A 21391-nucleotide genomic window follows, 5' to 3' on the forward strand; every position below is an offset into this window, starting at 1 on the left:
TAGCATGAAAGCTCATCTGATATTCATAGCCACAAAGGAAAGAGTTTCTTATTCACACAGCTGCTGCGCAGCTGAAGGGGAGTTATCAAATGTAAAGGTCACTTCATGTTCCAATATGTACAGACAAAAGTTTCAAGTTATTACCTACATCTTAGGGACAAACCAAGAGTCAAGCTTCAAGTTCTTTCCGAACTGATAAGCAAGCACTAAAACCATGTCTGGTTTGTTATCTAGTAACCACCTTGAATGAAGGCATTCAAGCGATCCAGCTCCTCGCGGTGCTCACTCACGACTGCTCGAACAACATCACCAATGGAGACCATGCCAACCATGTCCTTGCCATCTATGACAGGGATGTGCCTGATCCGGTTATCTATTTGGACAGAGAAGCAGGACACTCATCATTTCAGTTTATCAAAGAAATGTGCACAAGGAAATGAAACCAAAAAATACCTGTCATCAGCTGCATAGCTCGGAGAACCTTGGTATCAGAGGTAACAGTTATAAGTTTGTTCTGTTAAAGGAAAAACACCAATATGCATGGGATAATCAGCAAAAAATTATCTGAAGGACCCTTGGCAGCAGAAATGACAGTGCAGTAAGGAGTACACAAAATCTTGTACCTCCTCAGTCATGATGTCTCCAACATTTGTAGTCTTGGATGATCTTCCTTGCACAATGATCTTCCGGAGATAATCTGTCAAGAACCATAAGACATGTGTGGACCTATCAGGTAAGGGTTCAGTATCATCTATTTTGTTGAGATTGCAAGTTTCCATGCAACAAAATCATGTTCAAAGACAAAACATACATTTGTTAGATTCATTAAAATATGAGAAATAAGAACACACATGATGTCATAGATTCCAGGCTCATAGTCATTAAGCTTGCCAGCAGCAGAAGGTAGAAAATATATGTCAATAAATGCTCTATGTAGTGCTGTTAGCATGTGCATTTCTAAGTATTCAGTTCTCATGATTGTAGAAGTAATATGGTGTTGAATAGGTTTCCAACATGGCTGTGGTAGAGATAATATATATCACGAGGCTGTTTAGTTAAAGCTCAAAAACAAAAAACTGGGGCAGATATCGTAGTTTTGATACTTAACCTTAAGAGCTGATGTTAGAAGATCTGACTACCAGACGGCCTAGATTTGATGCTACAAGGCACGCAATATTCATCAAAATTAAACCTCAATCAAAAAGGACTTGGGGTTGCATGTTGAAATTTCAAATGCCACACAACATAGAAAATTTTCCAATCTTAGAAATTTGTACAAGTTCTTTCATACAATGTTGTATCCTTGATGAGAAAACCGAAGGCAGCAACCTAATGAAGCAAAACTGGTTTGGAATTCCATAATGATCACAAGAGTTCTGTCCATCATGTTCCATAACTAAAAGTCTGAATCCCTGTGAGGCTGTCATTCAGCTTTGGCAAATAGCAAAAGGACCAAATTATCTAGTAATAACCATAGACACTGATTAGCCCTACATATGAGAAGTTCATTCTTTTTCTGCTATTAAGGCATTTATGCTCCCTTAGAGGCCATTTGGCAAATGGCACCAGTAACAAATTGTTGCTGTCCAATGAAACTATCCCAAAAGTTTGGGTAGATTCATGGAACCCTGTAACATAGTGTTCCAAGAATCTACCCCAAGTTTTGGGATAGAATCATTGGACAGTAACAACCTGTTATGGGTGCCCCTTAGGTTTCTTTGTTTCTCTTAAAAATACTTGCAGTACTCAGAAACTTTTTTCGCACATCAGCGACAGAATATTCTGCAACCTGCAATTTGAGACACGAACATTCTTTTCCTTTTTTTGTCTCTAGAATATTTTCTCATGAAAAGTGATCTGCAAGACGCAGAAAAACGGCATCTCCTTGGTTTGCATTGATTCTTATGCTCTGAGATGATGGTCCAATATGCTCATAGAGCATTTTTCGCGGTAGTTATTAATTGGGAACGTCAACCTCATTCGAGAACATACTTCATTCTCAAGCAATTGGTAACACGAAGTTCCAAATATGTAGTGCAACAGCGCGATCACCAATAACTAACAACCAAAAACGAGATCAAATTTCTTCCACACAAAAGAAAAGAAAAGCTGAAAAAGGCACTAATGCAAAAGATGCAAGCCATGAAAACATTTCATTTGATCAAACACACAATTTCATCGCTCAAAAGAAAGATTTGGTTCAGGAATAGGGCAATGGATTCTCTGTTTGTAGAGAAAACAAGAACATGGCACCAACTTGAAGGTTAAAGACTCGATCATCAAAAAGGAATGCTCTAGAAATACGACATCACTAACTAAAGAACCAATTCTATTTCTTCAAATGAAGACAAGAACCAATACCAATATCAGGAAAGCGTGTCAAGAGAAACAGATATGTACCTCTCTCGGTGATAATCCCTGCAAGAGTCTTCTGCTCCCCTGGTTTCACCACCAACAGAGCACCCACATTGTTTTGTGTCATCTGCAAGAGCAGGCACCATCAAATCCATCCCGGCGTCCCCCTCCATTGAAAACGAGGCGAAGAAGCCGGATTGCTTACCGATTTGACGGCCTCATAGACGGTATCTTGGGTGGTGCACCAGAGCCAAGAACCGTCGGCGCCCTTGCCCTTGGCTTTGAGGATATCTGCGATGGTGGTGCTCTCGAATTCCTTTTCCTCCAACCGACCTGAAGTGAGGGAACTCGACTGCGAGAGGAGAGCCGGAGGACGGACGGCTGGCTGGAGAAGACGCACGTGACTGAGAACCGCAAGCCTGAGAACAGACCCATGGGATTGAACCGCTCTGATCACTCCCTGCATTTTGGGCAACGCTCCTCTTGGCGGAAACTACCAAGCAAAGAAGGAAACCATTAGAGGAAGAAAGAGAGATGAGAAGTCCACATGACAACAAACGATCAGAATTTTCGGGAACACGAGATACAGAGGAACCAACGAGTGCACACACACGCACAGAAATCCATGTATCACCAAACTACCAGAATGCTCAGACTCAAGATCCAGAAAGCCCCCACGGACGCACGCACACAGATGCTTCCCGAATTAAACACGTTCATAGAACAGAATGCAGGCAGAGAGAGGCACAGAAGATGCTGATGACAATGAGAGACAGAGAGAGAAAGAGGGAGTGGGGGAGAATAACTGCTTCTTGATCACATAGAAGAGTTGCGTTTCTGGTTAATGGTTCCTTATACAGCTATGCTGCATCATCTTTATCAAGACAAATGCAGACAGACAGATAGTAAGATGACGGCGCAGACACGAGAGAGAGAGAGAGAGAGAGACAGAAGCTCACTCTATAAGAGCTCGAGATCGTTTCGCGGTGAAAACCAGACACTCGGGTTCGGCCGCCGCCAAGAGAAAGACAGAGAGAGAGAGAGAGAGATAAAGATACGGTGGAGCTCCAGGAGGGTGAACAAGGCTGTGTAGAGAGAGAACAAGAAGAAGGATGTGTAGAGAGAGAGAGAGAGAGAGAGAAAGCGGATAGGGTTTGTTATATATCTATATATATATAATACGAAAAGTGGGCTTCTTTTTTCTTTAATTTCATGCAAGTTGCAAGTATCAACGAGAGTTGAGCCCGTCCAAAGCCAGGAATTCAGGAGAGAGAGAGAGAGAGAGCGGAAGAGAGAGATAACCTAATCACTATCCTTATCCTTCTATATAATTGTTATTATTATTTTATTATCATTATTATTATTACCAGTCAATTGCTATTAATATTAGGAATATTTTAATTCAGCAATGCAACAGCAATAATTCCTATATTGTCCAATTAGAGATCTCCTCGTGATATCTGGATCTGCCTGCGTCTCAACCGTTGGATCAGCCACGCGTTTTCATCTGGATCCAAGTCTACGAAGAAACGCGTAGATCCGGACCCATGGGCTTCGGATGTCTGACCTTGTCAACAGATCCGAGTGAGTAGCGAGATTTTTCATTTTTAGGGCCACCCGGTTTTTTTATCTTATTCGAAAAAACCAAACAAAAATATTTTTTTTTTTCAAAAAACGCAAAGGATATGTCGTCTCCTTTATCTTGAATTTTTATCAGAAGATGACAGAGTCACAGAGCTTTATTGTTTGTTCTGGGCATTTTTAGGGAAGCCTAACACGTCGGAAATTTTTGAAAGTATGAGGCAGCATCTGCAATTAGAGCTTAGCAGTTGGGACTAAAAAAGAAAGTGCTTGCGTGGCAGACAGATCCCGGATCGAAGTGATTTCACTGATTTTGATGTTCTCGGAAACAAACAAATGCTTATACACAGAGAAAGTCGAATGTAACTACGATGGACGGTCGATAATGGAGCCATACCGTAGCGATTTCAGTAACAGATGTAAATGTATAGGATATTATATCTAAAACAAAAATATGATCACTAATCTGCATGGGATATAGCTAGGTTCAAATTCTTCTAATTAAGATTTAGTAGGGAAAATTCAAATATGGTTACTAATCTTATTCAAATCCAGTATGGAGTTTTATGACTGAATCCATAACCAAACTAGATATCGGATCGAGATCCGAAAAAAATATGGGGCTGGCCAGAACATACAAGTTGGATTTCGTGCTAGTAAGAACCACGCTCGGTTTTGGAAAAATGGCGTCAAAGTCGGATCCAACCTGAATGCCAACTGTTTAGCCATGGCTCCGTCGGAACTTCGACGAGCTTCGAGCCTTCGAATTGCCGGACAATTTCTTGGTTGTTTGTAAAAGTAATACAGAACAAAAGAACGGCTAAGAATAGTTTGCGGTTATTCTCTATGGCTTTGTGAAATGTTTAGGAAACTTACAAAAGTTTGTACTGGGGAATATCCAACAAAGCGTAAAATTGCGATGCTGATACAAAATACAAAAGAGATGAAATCAAGCCAGACTAGAGAAAAGCGAATGGATTGAAGGATCATGCATTGCTAATTAAAGCACGAGACCACCTAATCTTTCTCAGTTAAGAACTTCAAGCTAATCCCTTTGAAGTTTTCAAACACCACACCAAATTTACGCTTCAGTGATTAAGAATTAGAAATTCCATGTAAGTTTCCTAACTTGGGAAGTAACTGAACACAAATAAGAGCCCCCACGTGATTTCACACACCGGCTCGAGCCGGTGGTTGGTAAGCGACTGGTCCATGGTTCGAGTGGCATGTGTGCCAAACTTTACTTTTGCTGATGTGTCTTTATAACCCTTGAGGCAGGGGAGTAGCCTTGGGCTTTTACACACCGAGCCAGAGACAATGTTTCTTGACAAACTAGAGTAAGAAACCAAGAAAACTTTCTTAGATGCTGGTGGCCGCAATCACCCAAGCATGAGTACAGTCGGCTTTGGAGTCGTGAAAGGATTACATCGTCAAGTGATTCAAACTTAAGGAAGGTCTGAAATGTACTAACCAAACATTGGTTATCATAGAAATAACTGCAGAAGCCAGAAAATCCGATTCCATAAGCATCATTACGAAAGCAGAATGAAGGATAATAGAAACACATGAATCCTCTGAATTTTATGCAACTATAGAAGAAAAAAGAAAAATCCAATACAAATCACACCAGTATGCTTATTTACCTAGAGCATGATTTAATACGTCGACTGTCAGACCAGCACGTCTGACTTTGGTATTAGATCAATATCAGGAATGGGGATAAAACAAGCAAACACTGGCTTCCTCGTTCTCGATAAAGCATGCACAATTACTCCTAGAAGAAAGACCACCAACTCCTGTTCCTGTTTCCGACATTCAGAAGCCCAGTTGAGCCTCCAGAAGATCCATTAAGCTGCTGTTGATCATGCTGCCTGATGCTCCTATTGAGCCTCCCTTCAATCAAAGGGTTTCCAAACCATAAAACTAGGACTATGCCCATGATACTGACAATGGGGGCAGCTGCAAAGAGAAACCACCCTCCTCTTGACCTGCCGCCTGTAGCAGTGTCGTCAGATACACAAGCTTCATTAGTGAAATTTGTTTCATTGGCATTTTGATCCGTTATTTCACTCTCAATTTGCTCGTCATCATTTTCTAGAAGTTGAAGCCCACCAATTCGGAGAAACCACTGAGAACTGCTTCTCCTTTCCTCCCCATCTTCATCATCTGATGTATCAGAGGAACTATCCCCACTTGATTCCATCTGATGAAGTTCGTTACCAGCTGTCCTGTTTGTGTTCCGCTTTCCCTCCTCATAATCCTTGTCATCTGTTAGGAGTTCATATCGGCAAACAGGGCATGAATTCCTAGCACTCAGCCACGGCAAAATACAGGAAGGGTGGTAGAGATGCGAACATGGAAGTTGAGTTGCCTCAGTTCCGATGACGAGAGGATCTTTACATACAGCACATATAACAATCCCATGCTCTTCGTGTACCTTACTAATAATTACACGAGGTAAACTACTCACAACTGATCCTGCTGCAGGAGGAGCGCCTCGTGTCAAGCTATCAGTTTCAGCAAGCTGAATAAGCAATTCTTCGAATCCTCTCTCGTCAAGATAATCACCAGAATCGCCAACAAAAGGTTGAACCTCTGTTCTCAAGTTTACAAATAAATCAGACATGTATGCATGTCTATACATTGAAAGATTATGGGCAGAATCATCTCTTCTCCAAATATCACCACGCCTGCTTCCTGCAGAATGCCTAACCTGTTCCCGATCAGAAGGCTCACTACCCTCACCAGTGCTTCTAACACCCGTGTGCCGATTATTGGATTCCTCAACTACTTCCAAGGCATCAGCGTCTTCCCACACTCCATCTTCATCATCTTCTTCTCCATCATCATCTGAATTCCAGTGGCTGATACCAGCATGCATTGGGTCAATATCTGTATCACTGCCAATATGGCTCTCATTCCATTGCATAAACATTTCTCGGTCTGCAAGACTATGCCTATCTAGAGATGCATCTGAATTCAAACCATAACCATTGAATGAGACAGCATCACTATCTGCCAGAAAAGCACCATAACCGCTAATGCTGGCATTTGTATCACTCTCACCAATAATAGAATCCACGTCACTATCATTATCAGAATGCACCCTTTGCCTCCCGTGAAGTCTACCACGAACAGTATATGGACTAGCATCCGGGGGCACCATGCCAGCAATATCATTATCACGTGAGTGTCCATGCTCTGAGCCAGAAACAGAAGTGTTAGAAAGATTTTGCCTCATTTGGTTAATTAACTGCGAGAACTGATGAGAGAATATCTCTTCAACTGAACCAGAGCTCCGACGATTCCTGGCTCTTCTCCTATGGTTCCTTCTCCGATGAGAATGCCGTACTTCTGGATGAATATTTTCAAGGAATACAAGTTTACAATCAAGACAAAGACATAATGTTTCATATCCCTCAAATATTTCACTATCTTCTGTAAAGACTCGCCTACAGAGAACACAGCGTGCCTCTGTCTGGGCAAATTGATGATTGGTACTGCTTTCATTATGCAAATCAGTGATCCCTTGAGAATCCCATCTTGATGGGGAATCCATCTGGAACTGGGTACAACCAGAAAACAGGTGAGTGAGAGAAAGTCCAGATGATACCTGGGATTCAGTTCTGTAGCAAGTATTCACCCTAGTACAAATGCTCTAATCTTCAAGTAAAATAGGTTTAAGATTCATAGGTAGTTGTTGCCTGTGCAAGGAAAAACTTGCATATTTATAAGGCCTAAAGATTTGTGAAAGATTGCATACGATCAAGCAACAAACTGAAATTTTTATGTAGAGCACTTTAGGCATGCATAGATATATCTTCTAATTTCTATGACCCTCCCGATGAGTTAAACAATCATATTGGCACACTTGTAGAAGGAAACAAAAAATGGTAACATCAGAATGTCCAGCTTTATATCCAGTTCCAAATGAAATCCGAATTTATATGACTGTAGAAATACAAATAAACTGCTATTTCCTACATGCACATCTTCCCAACTAGCTTCATGTTTTCTTCTTTTACGCATTAGTGTCTTGCTTCTTCTTTTATGCAATCTTTCCCCACTGTCTGCTAGTGTGCTTTCCCTGGAGACTTATGACAACTATAGTTGAGTTGCTCAGTTGGTTATCTCACTTTATATGCCTCATGGACATAGTAACCCAAACGAAGGCACTGAAAGATCCAGGTCACAAACATTTCCATAAGAAGAGCAAAAAAAAAAAGATATTCTTTTGCATGTCCATCAATTATAATTTTATAAGGTTTTTCCTAAGCAACACTAGAATGTTAGGGGTACATATTGATGTCATCAAAGAGATTAAACAAACATAGATGACCAAACATACTCCAAGAAAATAAGTTAATTGTTAATACTGCAAAGAGATACATCAGTAGGGCTGAGTACAAGTCATGTGAGTGCATGGTCATTAACTCCACATCAAAGGATTTTCTTATCTCAAACGACCAGTTAATGATTCGGTTAATCCAAGGCTAAATGCCTCTTCGATCATTCTCAAGCCACAATACACAGTATCATATAAAATTAAAATTGAATAAATGGTTTCTTGCCCTCAGAATGCCCGTTCTTGTGGATAAACTAGCACTCGCCTAGGGAAACCATTGACAACCAGGCCGATTTCAACCCTAAATCATGACACCATTCACGTTTACAGAATGTTAAACAACCTTCAAAATTAGAACCTTTACAACCTTCGGAGAGGTCACTCACTTGTAAGATATCTCTAACAGAAATGCAAATAACTCAAAACCATTTTTGAAATAAAATAAGAAGTACAACAAGTCCATAATTCTTTTTCCTGCCATCAGTTTAGGAAAAACAGTAGAAAGACTTCTACATTTAGGTGCTCAGTCGGCTTAACTCATTGCCTAGGGAGCGCGTAAGTGCTTTCGACATCATAATTGCAAAGCATATAATACCACAGTTCAACTTTGAGTTCGCCATTCCTAGGTAGTTTTTTTTTTTTTTTGGTACAGGTATTGAAACATACTTGCACGCATCAAATTTGCTTCAGTAAAGAAGACATGAAAGAGCGACTGAAGAAGATGAAAATGATAAAAACTTAAGAATCGTCATCCAGGAAAAAAATGACCAGTAACACCAGAACATGAACACAAATTGACCAAAAATGTTGAGAAATAATGCAGCGAGCAACCACCCACCAAGCAGCCCCAGAAAAAAAAATTCCCGACGATTGACGCTCTAGAACTGGTCAAACTAAAATCAACCGAAGTACTCGCTACATATTCTTGCATCAACTAACAGGAAAAACATCGAATTTTCAAATAAACAAAAGCCCGAATAAGAACGATAAAATGTGCGCACCAATTTAGAGATACACGGGAAGCCGAGGTTGGTGAAAAGTACCTCAAAATTGCACAGGAATACTTCGTTCCCAGCGGTAAACAGCCGATTGAACGATGAAGAGGCCGAGAGAGAGCAAAATGAGATCTCTTAGAACATGGATTAAAATTCTAGGGCTCCATTGGGCCGATTGGAAGAGCAGACAAAGAGATTGGGATGAGGATCTACCAAAGAAGCGAGAGAAGAAGGAAAAAAGAAAGAGGAACACAAAAGCGCCTTTGTCTTGCAGCGACAATGACTATGACTTCCTCTCTCTTGTCTAAAATTGACGAGGGTATCCCCTTCCCCTCTTGGTTGGATATGGAGCCCCCTTCCCTGATATTCATATCCGTCCGGGTCTGGATCTGGACGTGCAAGAGACCGTTATCTAGTTCCGTTACTGCACTGCAAAATTTAGGCCTGCTCCAAAACGGGGTTCTCGGGTCTGATACCAAGAGAATGAGTCTGACTGGGTATCGTTTTGGATCCTGCAAGTCCATTCTGAGTGAGATCCAAGATCCAAACAAATGTGATTGAGTAATAATTCACAAGTAAATGACTTTGGACGATCCAAAGATGGCTGTCGGTAGAGTTCTTTACCCTTCATTTTTTTATTGGAAATTACCATGATCCACAAATTTTATCCTGACCTGAATCCAAATCCTTACATATTTTTAAAATATTTATTTAAGAAAACCACCTTTCATGTAAAACGTCATATTATAGTCGTACTCCTACGCCTATAATAAAAAAGGAAAAAAAAAAAACGCCAACTAATTTCTCGCTAGAAGTTCGATGGGATCCAAAATTGCTGTCCAGATCTGAAAATTCGTCAATTTAGGCGGCTCCAAATTCATTCTCATTATGGATATGGGTTTTATTTTGATATTGAATTGTGCGTTTGTATTAGATGGACTCGATCCATTTTCTGCCATTGATTCGTTGACCAGCCTACCGCCATTGATTCGTTGACCAGCCAACCAACGACTGGGCCGGACTATGTCCTTGCTTCTAAATAGTCTGGACTTCGGTTTTAGGTTCTAGAACATGGACACGGATTGGATTTGAATTAGATGTCTCACTAAACCGCTTTAAATAAAGTTAATGTGAAAAAAAAAACACCCAAAAAAAGGTTTATATAGATTTGAACTTAAGAAATGGCATTCGCTTGGTTTTAGATTTAGTTTACAATAAATATCCAAATCAATAACAAGCATCAGTATGACCAATTTGCTTTTAGATATTCAATGTCTATGCATTCTCAAAGTATATTCATCATATATATATATATATATATATATATATATATATATATATATATATATATATATATATATATATATATATATATATATATATATATATATATATATATATGATTTGGATTGTCAAAATTGTGACTTTAAAATTCATATTCACAAGGGGTGGTAGCGCATTGGGTGGCAAGGTGATCAGGCTCCTCTAATGGTTTGGTTCGAATCATTGAAGCGACTACTGTCACGTAGCGCGCGCCACAACCCGACGCAGCTCTGTAAAAACCCTGAAAGACGGGCACAAAGGAGGGCCGAAGGGCTCTCTTAAAATTGGTGGCAATTAACCGCTCATCCCTAAAAATATATATATATATATATATATATATATATATATATATATATATATATATAGCACAATGAAACTGAGTTGGTATGCGTCAAACAAATAGCGCCACCGGGACTCCAACTAAAAAACAAAGCCTCGACGCGCGTAGGCCCAAGACTGATCTGTAAACCGAGTCGGTAGCACACGAATCCGACTATCTTCATCATATCTCATGAAACTAAATCGGATTTTTAAAATCCCAACTCGAACTCTGAATTCAGGATTGAAGCGTAACAACAGCTTCTAAGTCTGGACGGGATCCAAACTCTACCCCATTCCTAGTCGTCAGCTAGCTTGTGAAACAGCCGAGAAAGCTCCGCGAGAAAATCAGAGAAGTCGCGGTCAATATCACGATTCCCAAAGTTCCTGGTGTACCGTCCTGCCATGGAAGAAACTGCCACGAAAACTGGACAAGAAACTGGAAGAAGTCGCGGCTTAGACCATGATTTTGAAAGTTCCTGGTCTGCGTTGTAATTTTGAAAGTTTGAATTTAAACGTCGTGGGATGAAATTATTGTGATCTTCCTTTCAAATTGCAGCTTGTATTATTGTGACGACAAGGAACAGTTCGAACTCTAGAAGCCAGAAACTGCCTTTGATAGTTTCGGATCTCAGCAAGCTGACAAACAGTAGACTCTCAAATCTGTGTTACCTTGCCACAGACAGTGGCGTAGCCATGGTGTGTGGGCAGTTGCTCGCACCAGCCTCTTAAAATATTTTTATTTTTAAATAGAAATCTTATATATATATATATATATATGCTCCAACATATTTGAATTTGTTTAAACAAGTGTCATTCCAACAAATTTTTCTAACTCGGCTTCACCCTGTGGCCCACTGGTGACAAAGTTTAGGGCCACAGATTTAAGATTTAAAAGAGATTCAAATCTATCAAACACAATCTTAGTGAACCCGCCTTTGGAGGTGGCATACAGCTGGCTGGTTAGGTATTTGAAGCACAAGACCTTGCATTCAAATACAATATATACCAATCTGCCTGCTTAAACCAACCAACCTGATTACAGTAAGGTTTTTTTTTTTTCTCTTTCTCTTAACGATAATAAAGTTTTAATTTATGTTTTTATTCGTTGTATGTAATTTTATAAGAAAATAACGACAATAGCACTTAAAATATTGATACGTGTGTGTTGTGTGTGTGTTGTGTGTGCGTGCACTCATGTGAACTTAGGTGAATAAAACAATTGTTCTGAAAAAAGGAGAAAAGTTGAAAAGGGATTTTATAATAAAGAGGACTGTAGGGAAATTTTGTGTCCATTATTATTGATAAATATTAAACTCTTAAACTTCTTCCATGGCAGAGCAAAAAAAAATCATATTATATTTCAGTGGGCACCTACACATATATAAGAGGACAAATGTTTACAGATGCCTATTTAAAAATAAATAAATTTTAAAAGACTAGTCGGACGATGCCTGTAACCTAAGCTCGGGTTCGGGTACGATATATGATACCTGAGCCCAGACTCAATTAGGCCCGGCTCAATTAAAATAAAAAAATATATTTTTAAAATATAAAATAAAACTTTTTTAATATAATTATATCTTAAATAATAAATTGTGTATTATTATTAAATAAAAATAGTAATACAATTTAAAAAATTGTAAATTGAGCTGAATCGACCAACCCGAACCGACTTTTCGAGCCCGGGCCCGATCGGGTCAGGTACGGGTTTCCGACCAGTTGCCCAGCATAATGAAAGCAAAACAACAATTCCATGCGATTTTTTTTCCCTCACAATCCTTCAACTGCCACACAAGCGAGTTTGTGCATATGTATAGTTGTGAAGGCTTTATTTTACTAGCAGAGCCAAAAAAATTTCCAAAAGCCACTCATTCAATATCTTTAATTTGTTTATGTTTATATATATAACAATCAAACATATCCAAGTATATTAAACAAACTTTATGAGAGTGGCACTACATGGCTCCGTCACGGCTTTAATTATTGTGGACAAGACAATTTAATAATAACAATTCCCTTGAAGCAACAAGGAGAAATAATATAATTCAGTACATTGTTTTCACTCATAAATTTATAAATCAAGGAAGCTTAGATATTATTACCAGCAATATTCGAACATGAGTTAGGTTGAGTTTGGATGATACCCCTTGAAAACTAAGTTGTTTAGATGACGGTTTAAAAGTAGGTATGGGAGGCATAGCACTGGGTATTGTGGGTGAGCTTTGGCATCCGGCTGACTCAACTTGATAAGGAGTTGGGCTCAAGCCAGCGCAACACCTGAAACCCCGGCTTGGCTTGACATCTGAAACCTAAGCCCGGGCTTGAATTAAAATTTAAATTTAAATTTAAATTTTACCAATAGTTGAGACTCAATTTGGGGACTTAATAAATGTCTTATGAGGGATCTAAATAACGAGTGAAGTGATACAAAAAAGAAAATCTTTTTTTATTTTGTCAGTCATATTCCTATCCATAAATAAGAAGAGAGCATATGAAAAATCTAACTGATTTTTTCGTTTTTTGGGGTCACAGGCATCCACCGGGAGTTTCGGGTTTAATACCGATATTTTAAGAACAAATCTAATAAATTTAAGCTTGGTGTATTGATCTTTTTTGGAAAGAAAGTGTGTGAGAGTTGTGTATTTCAAGAATAGGTTGAAACCGACTAGCTGTATAATAAAGAAAGGTTCACGATATCAACAAATTACTTCTAAATAAATCAATGTTCTACATAAGAACCATGATTCGTTGGTAAATTGAATTCTCTATTAAGACCGTTTAATAAAACAAAAATTAAAATTTTAGAATTGATGAATTAAATAAAACAACGATGGCATTTGCCCTAAAGCGATATTAATAAAAAATTAAAATTCTTGAATCATAATTCTAACCTTAAGGTAAAATCACAATTCTAAAATTATTTGTTTGATACAATTTCCATTTCATCAAAGATGAAAACTTTAGTTATAAAAGTCTACAATTTTGACCTCGTCAAACACACCTTTAAAGGTTTGATTTTTTTTTTTAAATTTTACGACATTTTAATTATGGTGTAGAAGTTTATGCCAAGAAAAAATGGTGAAAAGTATAACAATATTCTTGATGAGAGAGAAAAAGAAGAAGGGCGAACAAGAACCGGTCCATTAATACAATTAGGATAACACTTCACAGGATTCGAATTGAAGACGTTAGCACACTATGCCATCCAAATCCAACCGGTTGTACTAAGAAGTGAGAGGGAGAAAAGAGATGAAGAAAGAGAGCATATCCTCGCGAGGGGGAGAGCCACTGAGGAATTACCGCGATCTTCAATAAAAAACGAGGGAAAAAAAAACATCGAAGGCAAAAACAAGAGTGTTGGGAAAGCGAGAGGACGAAAAAGAAAAGGAAAAAAAAAAAAAAAAAGGCATCAGCATCTCAATCTCTATCTCTTCTCTGTACCATCCATCAATCCAGCGTCGTCTCCACTCCTCGTTTGTCCGTGCGACCACCTCCTTCCCACATCGACATTCTCCTGCGCGCTTTCTTTTGCCGCATCTCTCTCGCTGTCAACGCCAAGAAAAAAGGAAGAAAATCGTGAAATAGCCGAACGGGAACGTGCCCACATCACCACCACCACGGTTTCTGATCTTTACCGTTGATGTGTAACTACAGTGCAGTTGATCCCTCCTCCTAGTTTCTTGGGTCGTTTTGGATTTTTTTTTTTCGGAGGCTTTCTTGGGATTTCCCGGCTTTTGGCGCCTGGGTTTGGGCGGGGAAAAAGATAAAAAAGATGCGGTGAAAATGGCGGAGGGGCGGCAGAGGAGAAGCGAGAGGATATCTGCCTTGGACACGTGGAGATTCACTGAGTTGACACGAGCCAGCGGCGCCCCCAGGGGGAGGCGGGGGCCCTCCTCGTCCTACTCCTCTCCCGTCCCGCTAGCCACGGTCCGTGGCCGGAAACGAGGTCGAAAGAAGCGGCGGTTGAAGGCGGTCGTGGAGGTCGTCGATTGCTTCCCAAGCAGCAATCGCCAAGCCGGAAGCGGGAGCAACGACGACGACGGCAATGGCAGTGACGAAGATGATCGCCTTCGCTGCCTAGAACAGAAAGAAGGGTGCGGGAAAGAGGAGGTCAAGCACGTAGAAAAGGCGGGCTCTCTCTTCCTCTGCATTTTTGTTTCTTCTTCTTGCTTCCCGTATATATTGTCAACGCAATTATTAGTTTAAAGGAATCTGCCAGTAGTTGGTGGTGTTCGCAATAGTGCAGTCCGTAACTTTTTCGAACATTTCGTATTAACGTCCTTTTGACAATGATGACGATGATTGCCATGGTTGTCCCCTCTTGTCTTACTCATCTTTTGCACGAAATGGCTGCACGGTCGTCGTGGTTTCTGCATGTCAGGTAGTGAAGTGGATGGATATGTTCTGACGCTAATTGGATGTGTTTTCTCTTGTGGTTAGGAGGTCAAATAGAAAACTATGGGGAATGGACTTCCTGGTCTTTTGGGGTCGGTGATTCTTTGAGTCTTTTTCTTGGAGTAATGGCGAGCGACTGACGTTTTATGGAGGATTTCTGTAATGGCGTATGGTGAAAGTGGGATGTTTGTAGTATTGCAAAGGACGATTCGTATTATTGGTGGCGATTTTTGATTTCGAAAGTCAACTAGTTCGACGGCGGTGACTGGAGCTGTCGAATCAGTTTAGGCGGGTGCAAAGAATTTATGACTTAACGTGTGCTTTTAGGGAAAGGATCTTCTGGGAAGTCTTCTTGTTTATGGGTCTATGAGGTGAGAAGTCGCATGTGATAGGTCATCTTTGGGAAAAATATGCGTGCCAAGATTTGTAGTCATCTCAGTAGGTCAGTGATTTTTCTAAGAATGTTGTTTCTTAGTTTGTATGTACGGGTTCTTGGTTTTTTTTCTTTTCAAGATTTTGCACTATCCTGACTCGTGCAATTATTTGAATGATGTCTGCTGTGTGCGTTTTGGCTTATTTCTACCGAACAAGTATACATAGACTGGTAATGGTGTCAGTCTGTCGTCGTACACTGATGGACACCACAGAAAAAGTTTGTCGTTCTTCTTGTGGTCATGTGTCAATAAGCGGGTAGTGGCAATGTGGTTATTATCAATATCATCTGGTGGTTCACTTGGTTTGAGCACTGCAGAAAGATGTTTAAATTGCACTCTTTTCATGCAGCCACCTGTTTACCACCAATAGGCTATCCAATACGCTGTTCTGTGACAATTTCTTCTATAACCATTGCAACATTATGTTTGGTCTTATTCTTTCCTTGTCTATCCTGTCGCGATGACTCATTGGCACCTCTTCTTGACAATTCTTCTGCTTCTTTTTCATCTGAGAAGCCCATGAGTCATATCTTTATATGTTGAATTTGGTCCATAAGCATCCCCACGTTATTAGGAGTAGAGTAATCCCTTTGTAACTGAATAAGACAGTGCAAGTCAAAGTCAGGCATATGAAATGATGCTGAATGCGGTAGGCTTCTAGTTAGGTTAAAATGTCTCAATTAAGCTACTTATAAGTGCATAGATGGCAAAGCACCAGGCATGCTGCCTCCATGTGTGCAGGCTCATTGACTCTATTCTTGCAGGACGAATTTCTGTTTGTGTCCACCTGTAAAGTGTAAACGGGATCCTAATTAGTTTGGCATGGCTATGCGGGGGATATTCTGACCCATATATGTAGGTTGTGAATTTGTGAGGGAAAATTGTCTTCCACAATAGAACGCTTCTACTTGGGTTAACAATTTTCATGTATTCGTTTTACTCTGCTAGCATTTTGATGTATGGTAAAACTTCTTGCTTCCTGTTTCATCCTTAGTTTAAACTCGAATTGAACTTTTCAGTGGAGCAAGATGAAAGCTGTCATTCTTTGTGATGCTTTTGATCTATTTTTTCATCATGCTATCTCTATTTGGTGCATTAACTGCCCAGTTTCTTGCCGGATGTTTTCCTCTAAGGTTTTCACTTCTCTTTGCAGGAAGCACAAGCTTTAAATCAAGATGATGATTTGGGTGGTACTGGTTAGTTCATTTCCTGAATGGTTACAGCCTTTCACATACTTAGCAAAAAATTTAAGTTTTTAAGTTCAAGACCTCTTGAAAGGGTTCAGTTGACTGAGTTGAGCATTTTCTATTACAGACCGACAACCAAGGTGCTCATCAGTGCCTTGGATTCCTGATAATAGAACACTTGAGCTTATCCTTGATATATTGCAGAAGTAAGTAGTAATCGAGTTTTTATTTAGTTATTGCTTCTGAGAATTCTCATGCTTTTATGTAACACAGATATATATTTAAGATAGGTCTGCATCTCCATTCTGCATTTTCTACTTCAATCACTTGCCTTAATTTTAGTCTTTGACTATGTATTTCATGTCAGGAAAGATATACATGAAATATTTGCTGAACCAGTTGACGCTGAGGAGGTGAGTATCCAAAATAGATTGAGAGGTCGGTAATCTTAATTATCTCATTGTTATTTGGTAATATTTATTCTGGCAGGTGGAAGGATACTATGAAATAATTAAAGAACCAATGGATTTTGCAACTATGAGGGCAAAACTCCAGGAAGGAATGTATGCAACTTTGGAGCAATTTGAGGTTCTCATCATTTTTCCCGTACTCTGTACATCTCTACATCTCAGTCTGTGTTTTCTTATTTGACTCATGAAAATATGCTAATTGTAAAGATTGTTGACCTATAAATACTATTTGTTGGAGGGAGCATAGTCTGCATTCTACTTGCACATCTGGTTCATGTAGAATAATTAGTACACATTTATAGGTGTCCAAGATTTGAACCACTTGAAGTTTATAGTTTATTTCTATTTCCCTACACATATCTTTCACATGCTGTTCAGCCGGTTTTCTCTGACCGACTTTAGCCTTCTTTCTTGATTGAGTGTTCTTTTTGTTGAGCACTAAAGGCCTCTTTTATCTTATGCTTCAAATTTTCCAAATTCAAGTCTGAGTCAATCAATGGATGTAGAATAGCTGATCCTTAATTTCTCAACTGCAGAGGGATGTTTTTCTGATATTCAGCAACGCCATGAACTTCAATTCCACAAGTACCATATACTACAGACAGGTTAGGTTCTATCACTGCTGATCTTGGCTTCAGAATATTGTGTTGAGGACTTCTGCATTTTTTATTGAAGTAGCTAGTCAATGAAAAGATACTAGCTGCTTTTTAATTGAATAGAAGACTGCTGGATTTTCTAGGCTCGTGCTATCCAAGAATTAGCAAAGAAGACCTTACATAGGCTGAAAACTGATCCTGAGAACTTTGTATTGGATCATGTTACAAGAAAAACCAAATTCGGTGACAACTTAAAGGAGGCTTCAAGAGTTGCTGGAAATGCAAAGGGCCAAGTTGAATCTAGAAGCTCAGATGGCTCAGCATCCACTAATAAAAGACAGAGGAATTCTGTTCCTGATGTCACAAACGAGAAACCTGGTTTGATTTCAGGAAGAAACCACCAACGCACTTTCGTAGTTCATGGTTCAAGTCCTCCAGCTGATTGTAAAAGAGATCGGGATGAAGGTGTTTTAGGTGAGGATATGAAACTTCTGAAGAATGTTTACCAGATTACATCTCTTGAAGTAGTCTGGTGAAGGCAAAGGCATTGGAAGGTCCGCCGTCCTAATGGCGGAGCCCTCATCAATACTTCTTGATCTTTCTTCAGAAATTTATTTGATGAATTTGCGTGTGTTCATCATCATTGTTCTTTCAGTAACTATTTTTCGATTTACTAGGATGTCTAAAGAATGGTTGGAGACCTTTCTCTGAGGAAGAACGCCGTTCAACATATAAATCTTCAAACCCTTCTTCCTGCGGAAGTGATCAAATGCTTTCACCTCTATGTGGAGGCTTGAGGGAACTTGCTTATGTGAGTGTTCTATTTGACTAAAAGTAGAAGTGGATTTTGTCCCTTTTGTGGATGTTCTTTTCTAATAATTAGTTGTGGATATTTCTCTAATTCTGTAAGCATATTAAACTATGACTAAGAAGAATGGGGGGATATTAAAATGACTACATATGTCAAAAGCAGAAAGAAGGGCAAAAGCAGAATAACCTGATAGGTAGGCCTATTTTAGCCTTGGCTTGCTGTGTTCAGTGATTGCTTCTCAATTTCTTTCCTCTAATCTCATGGCAAATGACTTCATTTATATTGATACCTGTTAAAAAAAACTATATGTGTGCCTATTTATTTAGATATTTATATCATATAAAATAGTTCATAAAGCTCTTAATCAGCGTGAGTTAATTTTATTCAACTAGCTGAGCCTTAAACAGTTTCCTAGTATTGGTCCATGACAAGAATTGTAGTCTGAGCTTTAACTTTTCATGGCTAGCTTGCCCTGTGCTTCTGTTTACATCATAAACGGTGAGCCTAGGAAACAGAATGTGTTTGGATTTCTCATGTATTTTAAAGAACCTGCAGTTCATATCGTTTGGATTCTTGCATATTCGTTCACTTCAGCCCTACAGGAGGTCTGCTTGTTTCTTTTTGACTAATTCAAAATGAAAACCTTAAACCTAGGTTTTACTTGTCCTAATTTGTGGTGGTTGAGCTTGCTGCTCCACACCTATTGCATGTTTGTTTCCTTGAATTATATATCGGGCTTAAATTTTGAAATTGCTGCTCCCTGGTACTGATATTTTGCTTGAGATATGTATTTTGAGTTTTTTATGCATGCATACTGGTGTTATGAAATCAATTTCATCAACATGGTCTGTCAAAGCTTGTTTCCAAGCGATTTCTATTTTGGTTGTCTGAGCGATTCATTAAATATTTTGTTTAATAAGAAAACCATTTCATGTCAAATATCTGTTCTCAAAGGTGTTAAGGCTCTCTTTTTCCTTTTCTTCTTCTCTCCCTCACTGAAAAAAATATTTGCAGGTGGTCTCTGCATTTTCAAGTTATTTCTGGAATATCTGAAATTTTTATGCCAACTGAAATGCTAGTGAACAGTATTTTAAGTTGGTTTATTTATTAAAAAAAATTCAGGTTAACCAAGGGGATTTTGGGTATGTGGAAAGTCTTGCCCATTTCGCTGCCAAACTAGGACCTACTGCACTAATGGTGGCTCAACGCAAAATAGAGAGGTGCAAGCTGGTGGAAGCAGCAAATGCCTTCGTTTCCTCTCCAGCAGCAACAGGATTGAAAGTTTCATGGGGTAATACGAGGAATACTTGTACTACATCAATCAGTGATTCTGCTACTGCCATGAACATCACTGCTGATAAGGCTCCATGGGGTCGACCTGGTTCCGCTGCCCATGCTAGTGTAGTTGGATTACCAGACTCACATATTGCTGTTGATAGACCATTGTCCTTGCATTCAACAACTCAGCCTGATTCTAGTCGCTTGGTGGCATCTCGATCTGAACGGCCTCCATTTGTTAATCAATCAAAGCTTCTTGAGATTGTATCGGGAAATGGTAATGCTTGTGTTTCTGGAAATGAGGGAGCTGATAGAGATGCAAGATGCCTGGCGTATTGCCATGACAAGGCTCCTGCACGGTCTGTACTGGCCAACTGCAGTTCAAGGACAACGTTGGCTGGAGGACCAAGTCAAGTGTTCAGCTCAACAAGGAATGGTTTATGGCCTCAGTCGCAGCCTCCATCTCTTTCTCAGGAGTATAAGCAGCCTGCGGTCATTGACATGTCTTTTGTTCAGGCTCGCTTGGGTGGTCTGAGTTCATGCCCTGATCAGCAGTGGCGAGGGCCTAAACCGTTGGAGCTTCATGTTGAGATGCCAGCGCCAAACACAGCTGATGCGTGGAAACTGGCTCCGAGACTAAGAAACCAAGCTGGGCCGCCATTACAACCCAGTTCAGATAGTCATCAGCCGGACTTGGCACTTCAACTTTGATCATCATTTCCTTCTGCAGAATATTGTCTTCATTCTCTTCCAGTGTACAGTTAAGCATATTTTAAAGCTGAAATTTCACCGCCTCCTCCCTCAACTGACCAAGACAAACAGTTCTCCTTTAGACGACGTAAGTCCAAGTTACATTCCGGCCAATCCAATCGAGCGTACATCTGGGTGCGCATATATAACAGAGAGAGAAAGAGAGAGAGAGAGAGAGTTCTAAAATGAGGGTATTTTCAATTTTCAAGTCGCTTTTCCACCTCAGAACTCAGAGGACGGTCATGAGAAAAATAGTAAGTGAAAGACAAAAATTGAGGGGGGAAGAAGGAAAAGGAAGTTTGGCGTTCTTGATTATTGAATTAGTTCATCACCAACGGTTGCGGCGAGGAACAAACCTGATCTATGACCTTGCCAGTTGGCAGGTTAGGCATCAGTTAAGCAAATAGCTTATGAGGATGAAGTATATAAGCAACAAACGCAGATATACTGTGATGCAAACCTATTGGTGCAGTTTCCTTGAGAAAATTCTAAATTAATAAAAAATTGTTATTATAGATTAAAACCATGATTATAATGGTCGAGAGACAAC

General features: G+C 39.6%; 3 protein-coding genes across 7 annotated transcripts; 1 reads left to right on the forward strand and 2 right to left on the reverse strand.

The window, feature by feature from the left end:
- LOC116262365 (CBS domain-containing protein CBSX3, mitochondrial-like) lies at nucleotides 1–3499 on the reverse strand. 2 transcript variants are annotated; one of them, XM_031641664.2, is made up of 6 exons: nucleotides 3315–3499; nucleotides 2561–2848; nucleotides 2401–2482; nucleotides 624–697; nucleotides 454–514; nucleotides 1–373 (listed from the first exon to the last, which is right to left on the reverse strand). In XM_031641664.2, the coding sequence occupies exons 2-6, from the start codon at nucleotides 2819–2821 to the stop codon at nucleotides 231–233; spliced, it is 621 nt and encodes a 206-aa protein (XP_031497524.1). In that variant the 5' UTR covers nucleotides 2822–2848; nucleotides 3315–3499; the 3' UTR covers nucleotides 1–230. The 2 variants fall into 2 exon arrangements, with proteins under 2 accessions (XP_031497524.1, XP_031497525.1); XM_031641665.2 differs by lacking the exon at nucleotides 3315–3499 and adding an exon at nucleotides 3162–3285.
- A 1940-nt stretch (nucleotides 3500–5439) lies between these two features.
- Nucleotides 5440–9573, reverse strand: LOC116262364 (uncharacterized). Its single transcript, XM_031641662.2, has 2 exons — nucleotides 9325–9573; nucleotides 5440–7501 (listed from the first exon to the last, which is right to left on the reverse strand). The coding sequence occupies exon 2, from the start codon at nucleotides 7493–7495 to the stop codon at nucleotides 5711–5713; it is 1785 nt and encodes a 594-aa protein (XP_031497522.1). The 5' UTR covers nucleotides 7496–7501; nucleotides 9325–9573; the 3' UTR covers nucleotides 5440–5710.
- A 4639-nt stretch (nucleotides 9574–14212) lies between these two features.
- LOC116263264 (uncharacterized) lies at nucleotides 14213–20886 on the forward strand. 4 transcript variants are annotated; one of them, XM_031642927.2, is made up of 9 exons: nucleotides 14213–15048; nucleotides 16903–16945; nucleotides 17064–17142; nucleotides 17304–17349; nucleotides 17426–17524; nucleotides 17943–18011; nucleotides 18146–18476; nucleotides 18680–18813; nucleotides 19936–20886. In XM_031642927.2, the coding sequence occupies exons 1-9, from the start codon at nucleotides 14704–14706 to the stop codon at nucleotides 20800–20802; spliced, it is 2013 nt and encodes a 670-aa protein (XP_031498787.1). In that variant the 5' UTR covers nucleotides 14213–14703; the 3' UTR covers nucleotides 20803–20886. The 4 variants fall into 4 exon arrangements, with proteins under 4 accessions (XP_031498787.1, XP_031498788.1, XP_031498789.1 ...); XM_031642928.2 differs by having other exon boundaries at nucleotides 14909–15048; nucleotides 17309–17349; XM_031642929.2 differs by lacking the exon at nucleotides 14213–15048 and adding an exon at nucleotides 15055–15686 and having other exon boundaries at nucleotides 17309–17349.
- The last annotated feature ends 505 nt before the right edge of the window (nucleotides 20887–21391 follow it).

The sequence above is a fragment of the Nymphaea colorata genome, chromosome 10 (genome assembly GCF_008831285.2).
Source record: "Nymphaea colorata isolate Beijing-Zhang1983 chromosome 10, ASM883128v2, whole genome shotgun sequence".
Taxonomy (NCBI): Eukaryota; Viridiplantae; Streptophyta; class Magnoliopsida; order Nymphaeales; family Nymphaeaceae; genus Nymphaea; species Nymphaea colorata.

Coding starts and splice junctions, on each gene's coding strand:
- LOC116262365 (XM_031641664.2), bottom strand. CDS start 2,821: ATGCAGGGAGTGATCAGAGCGGTTCAATCCCATGGGTCTGTTCTCAGG. Junction 2,483..2,560: donor TCTATGAGGCCGTCAAATCG/GTAAGCAATCCG, acceptor CTGCTCTTGCAG/ATGACACAAAACAATGTGGG. Junction 698..2,400: donor AGGGATTATCACCGAGAGAG/GTACATATCTGT, acceptor GGTTCTTGACAG/ATTATCTCCGGAAGATCATT.
- LOC116262364 (XM_031641662.2), bottom strand. CDS start 7,495: ATGGATTCCCCATCAAGATGGGATTCTCAAGGGATCACTGATTTGCAT.
- LOC116263264 (XM_031642927.2), top strand. CDS start 14,704: ATGGCGGAGGGGCGGCAGAGGAGAAGCGAGAGGATATCTGCCTTGGAC. Junction 16,946..17,063: donor TGATGATTTGGGTGGTACTG/GTTAGTTCATTT, acceptor TTTCTATTACAG/ACCGACAACCAAGGTGCTCA. Junction 17,143..17,303: donor ATCCTTGATATATTGCAGAA/GTAAGTAGTAAT, acceptor ATTTCATGTCAG/GAAAGATATACATGAAATAT.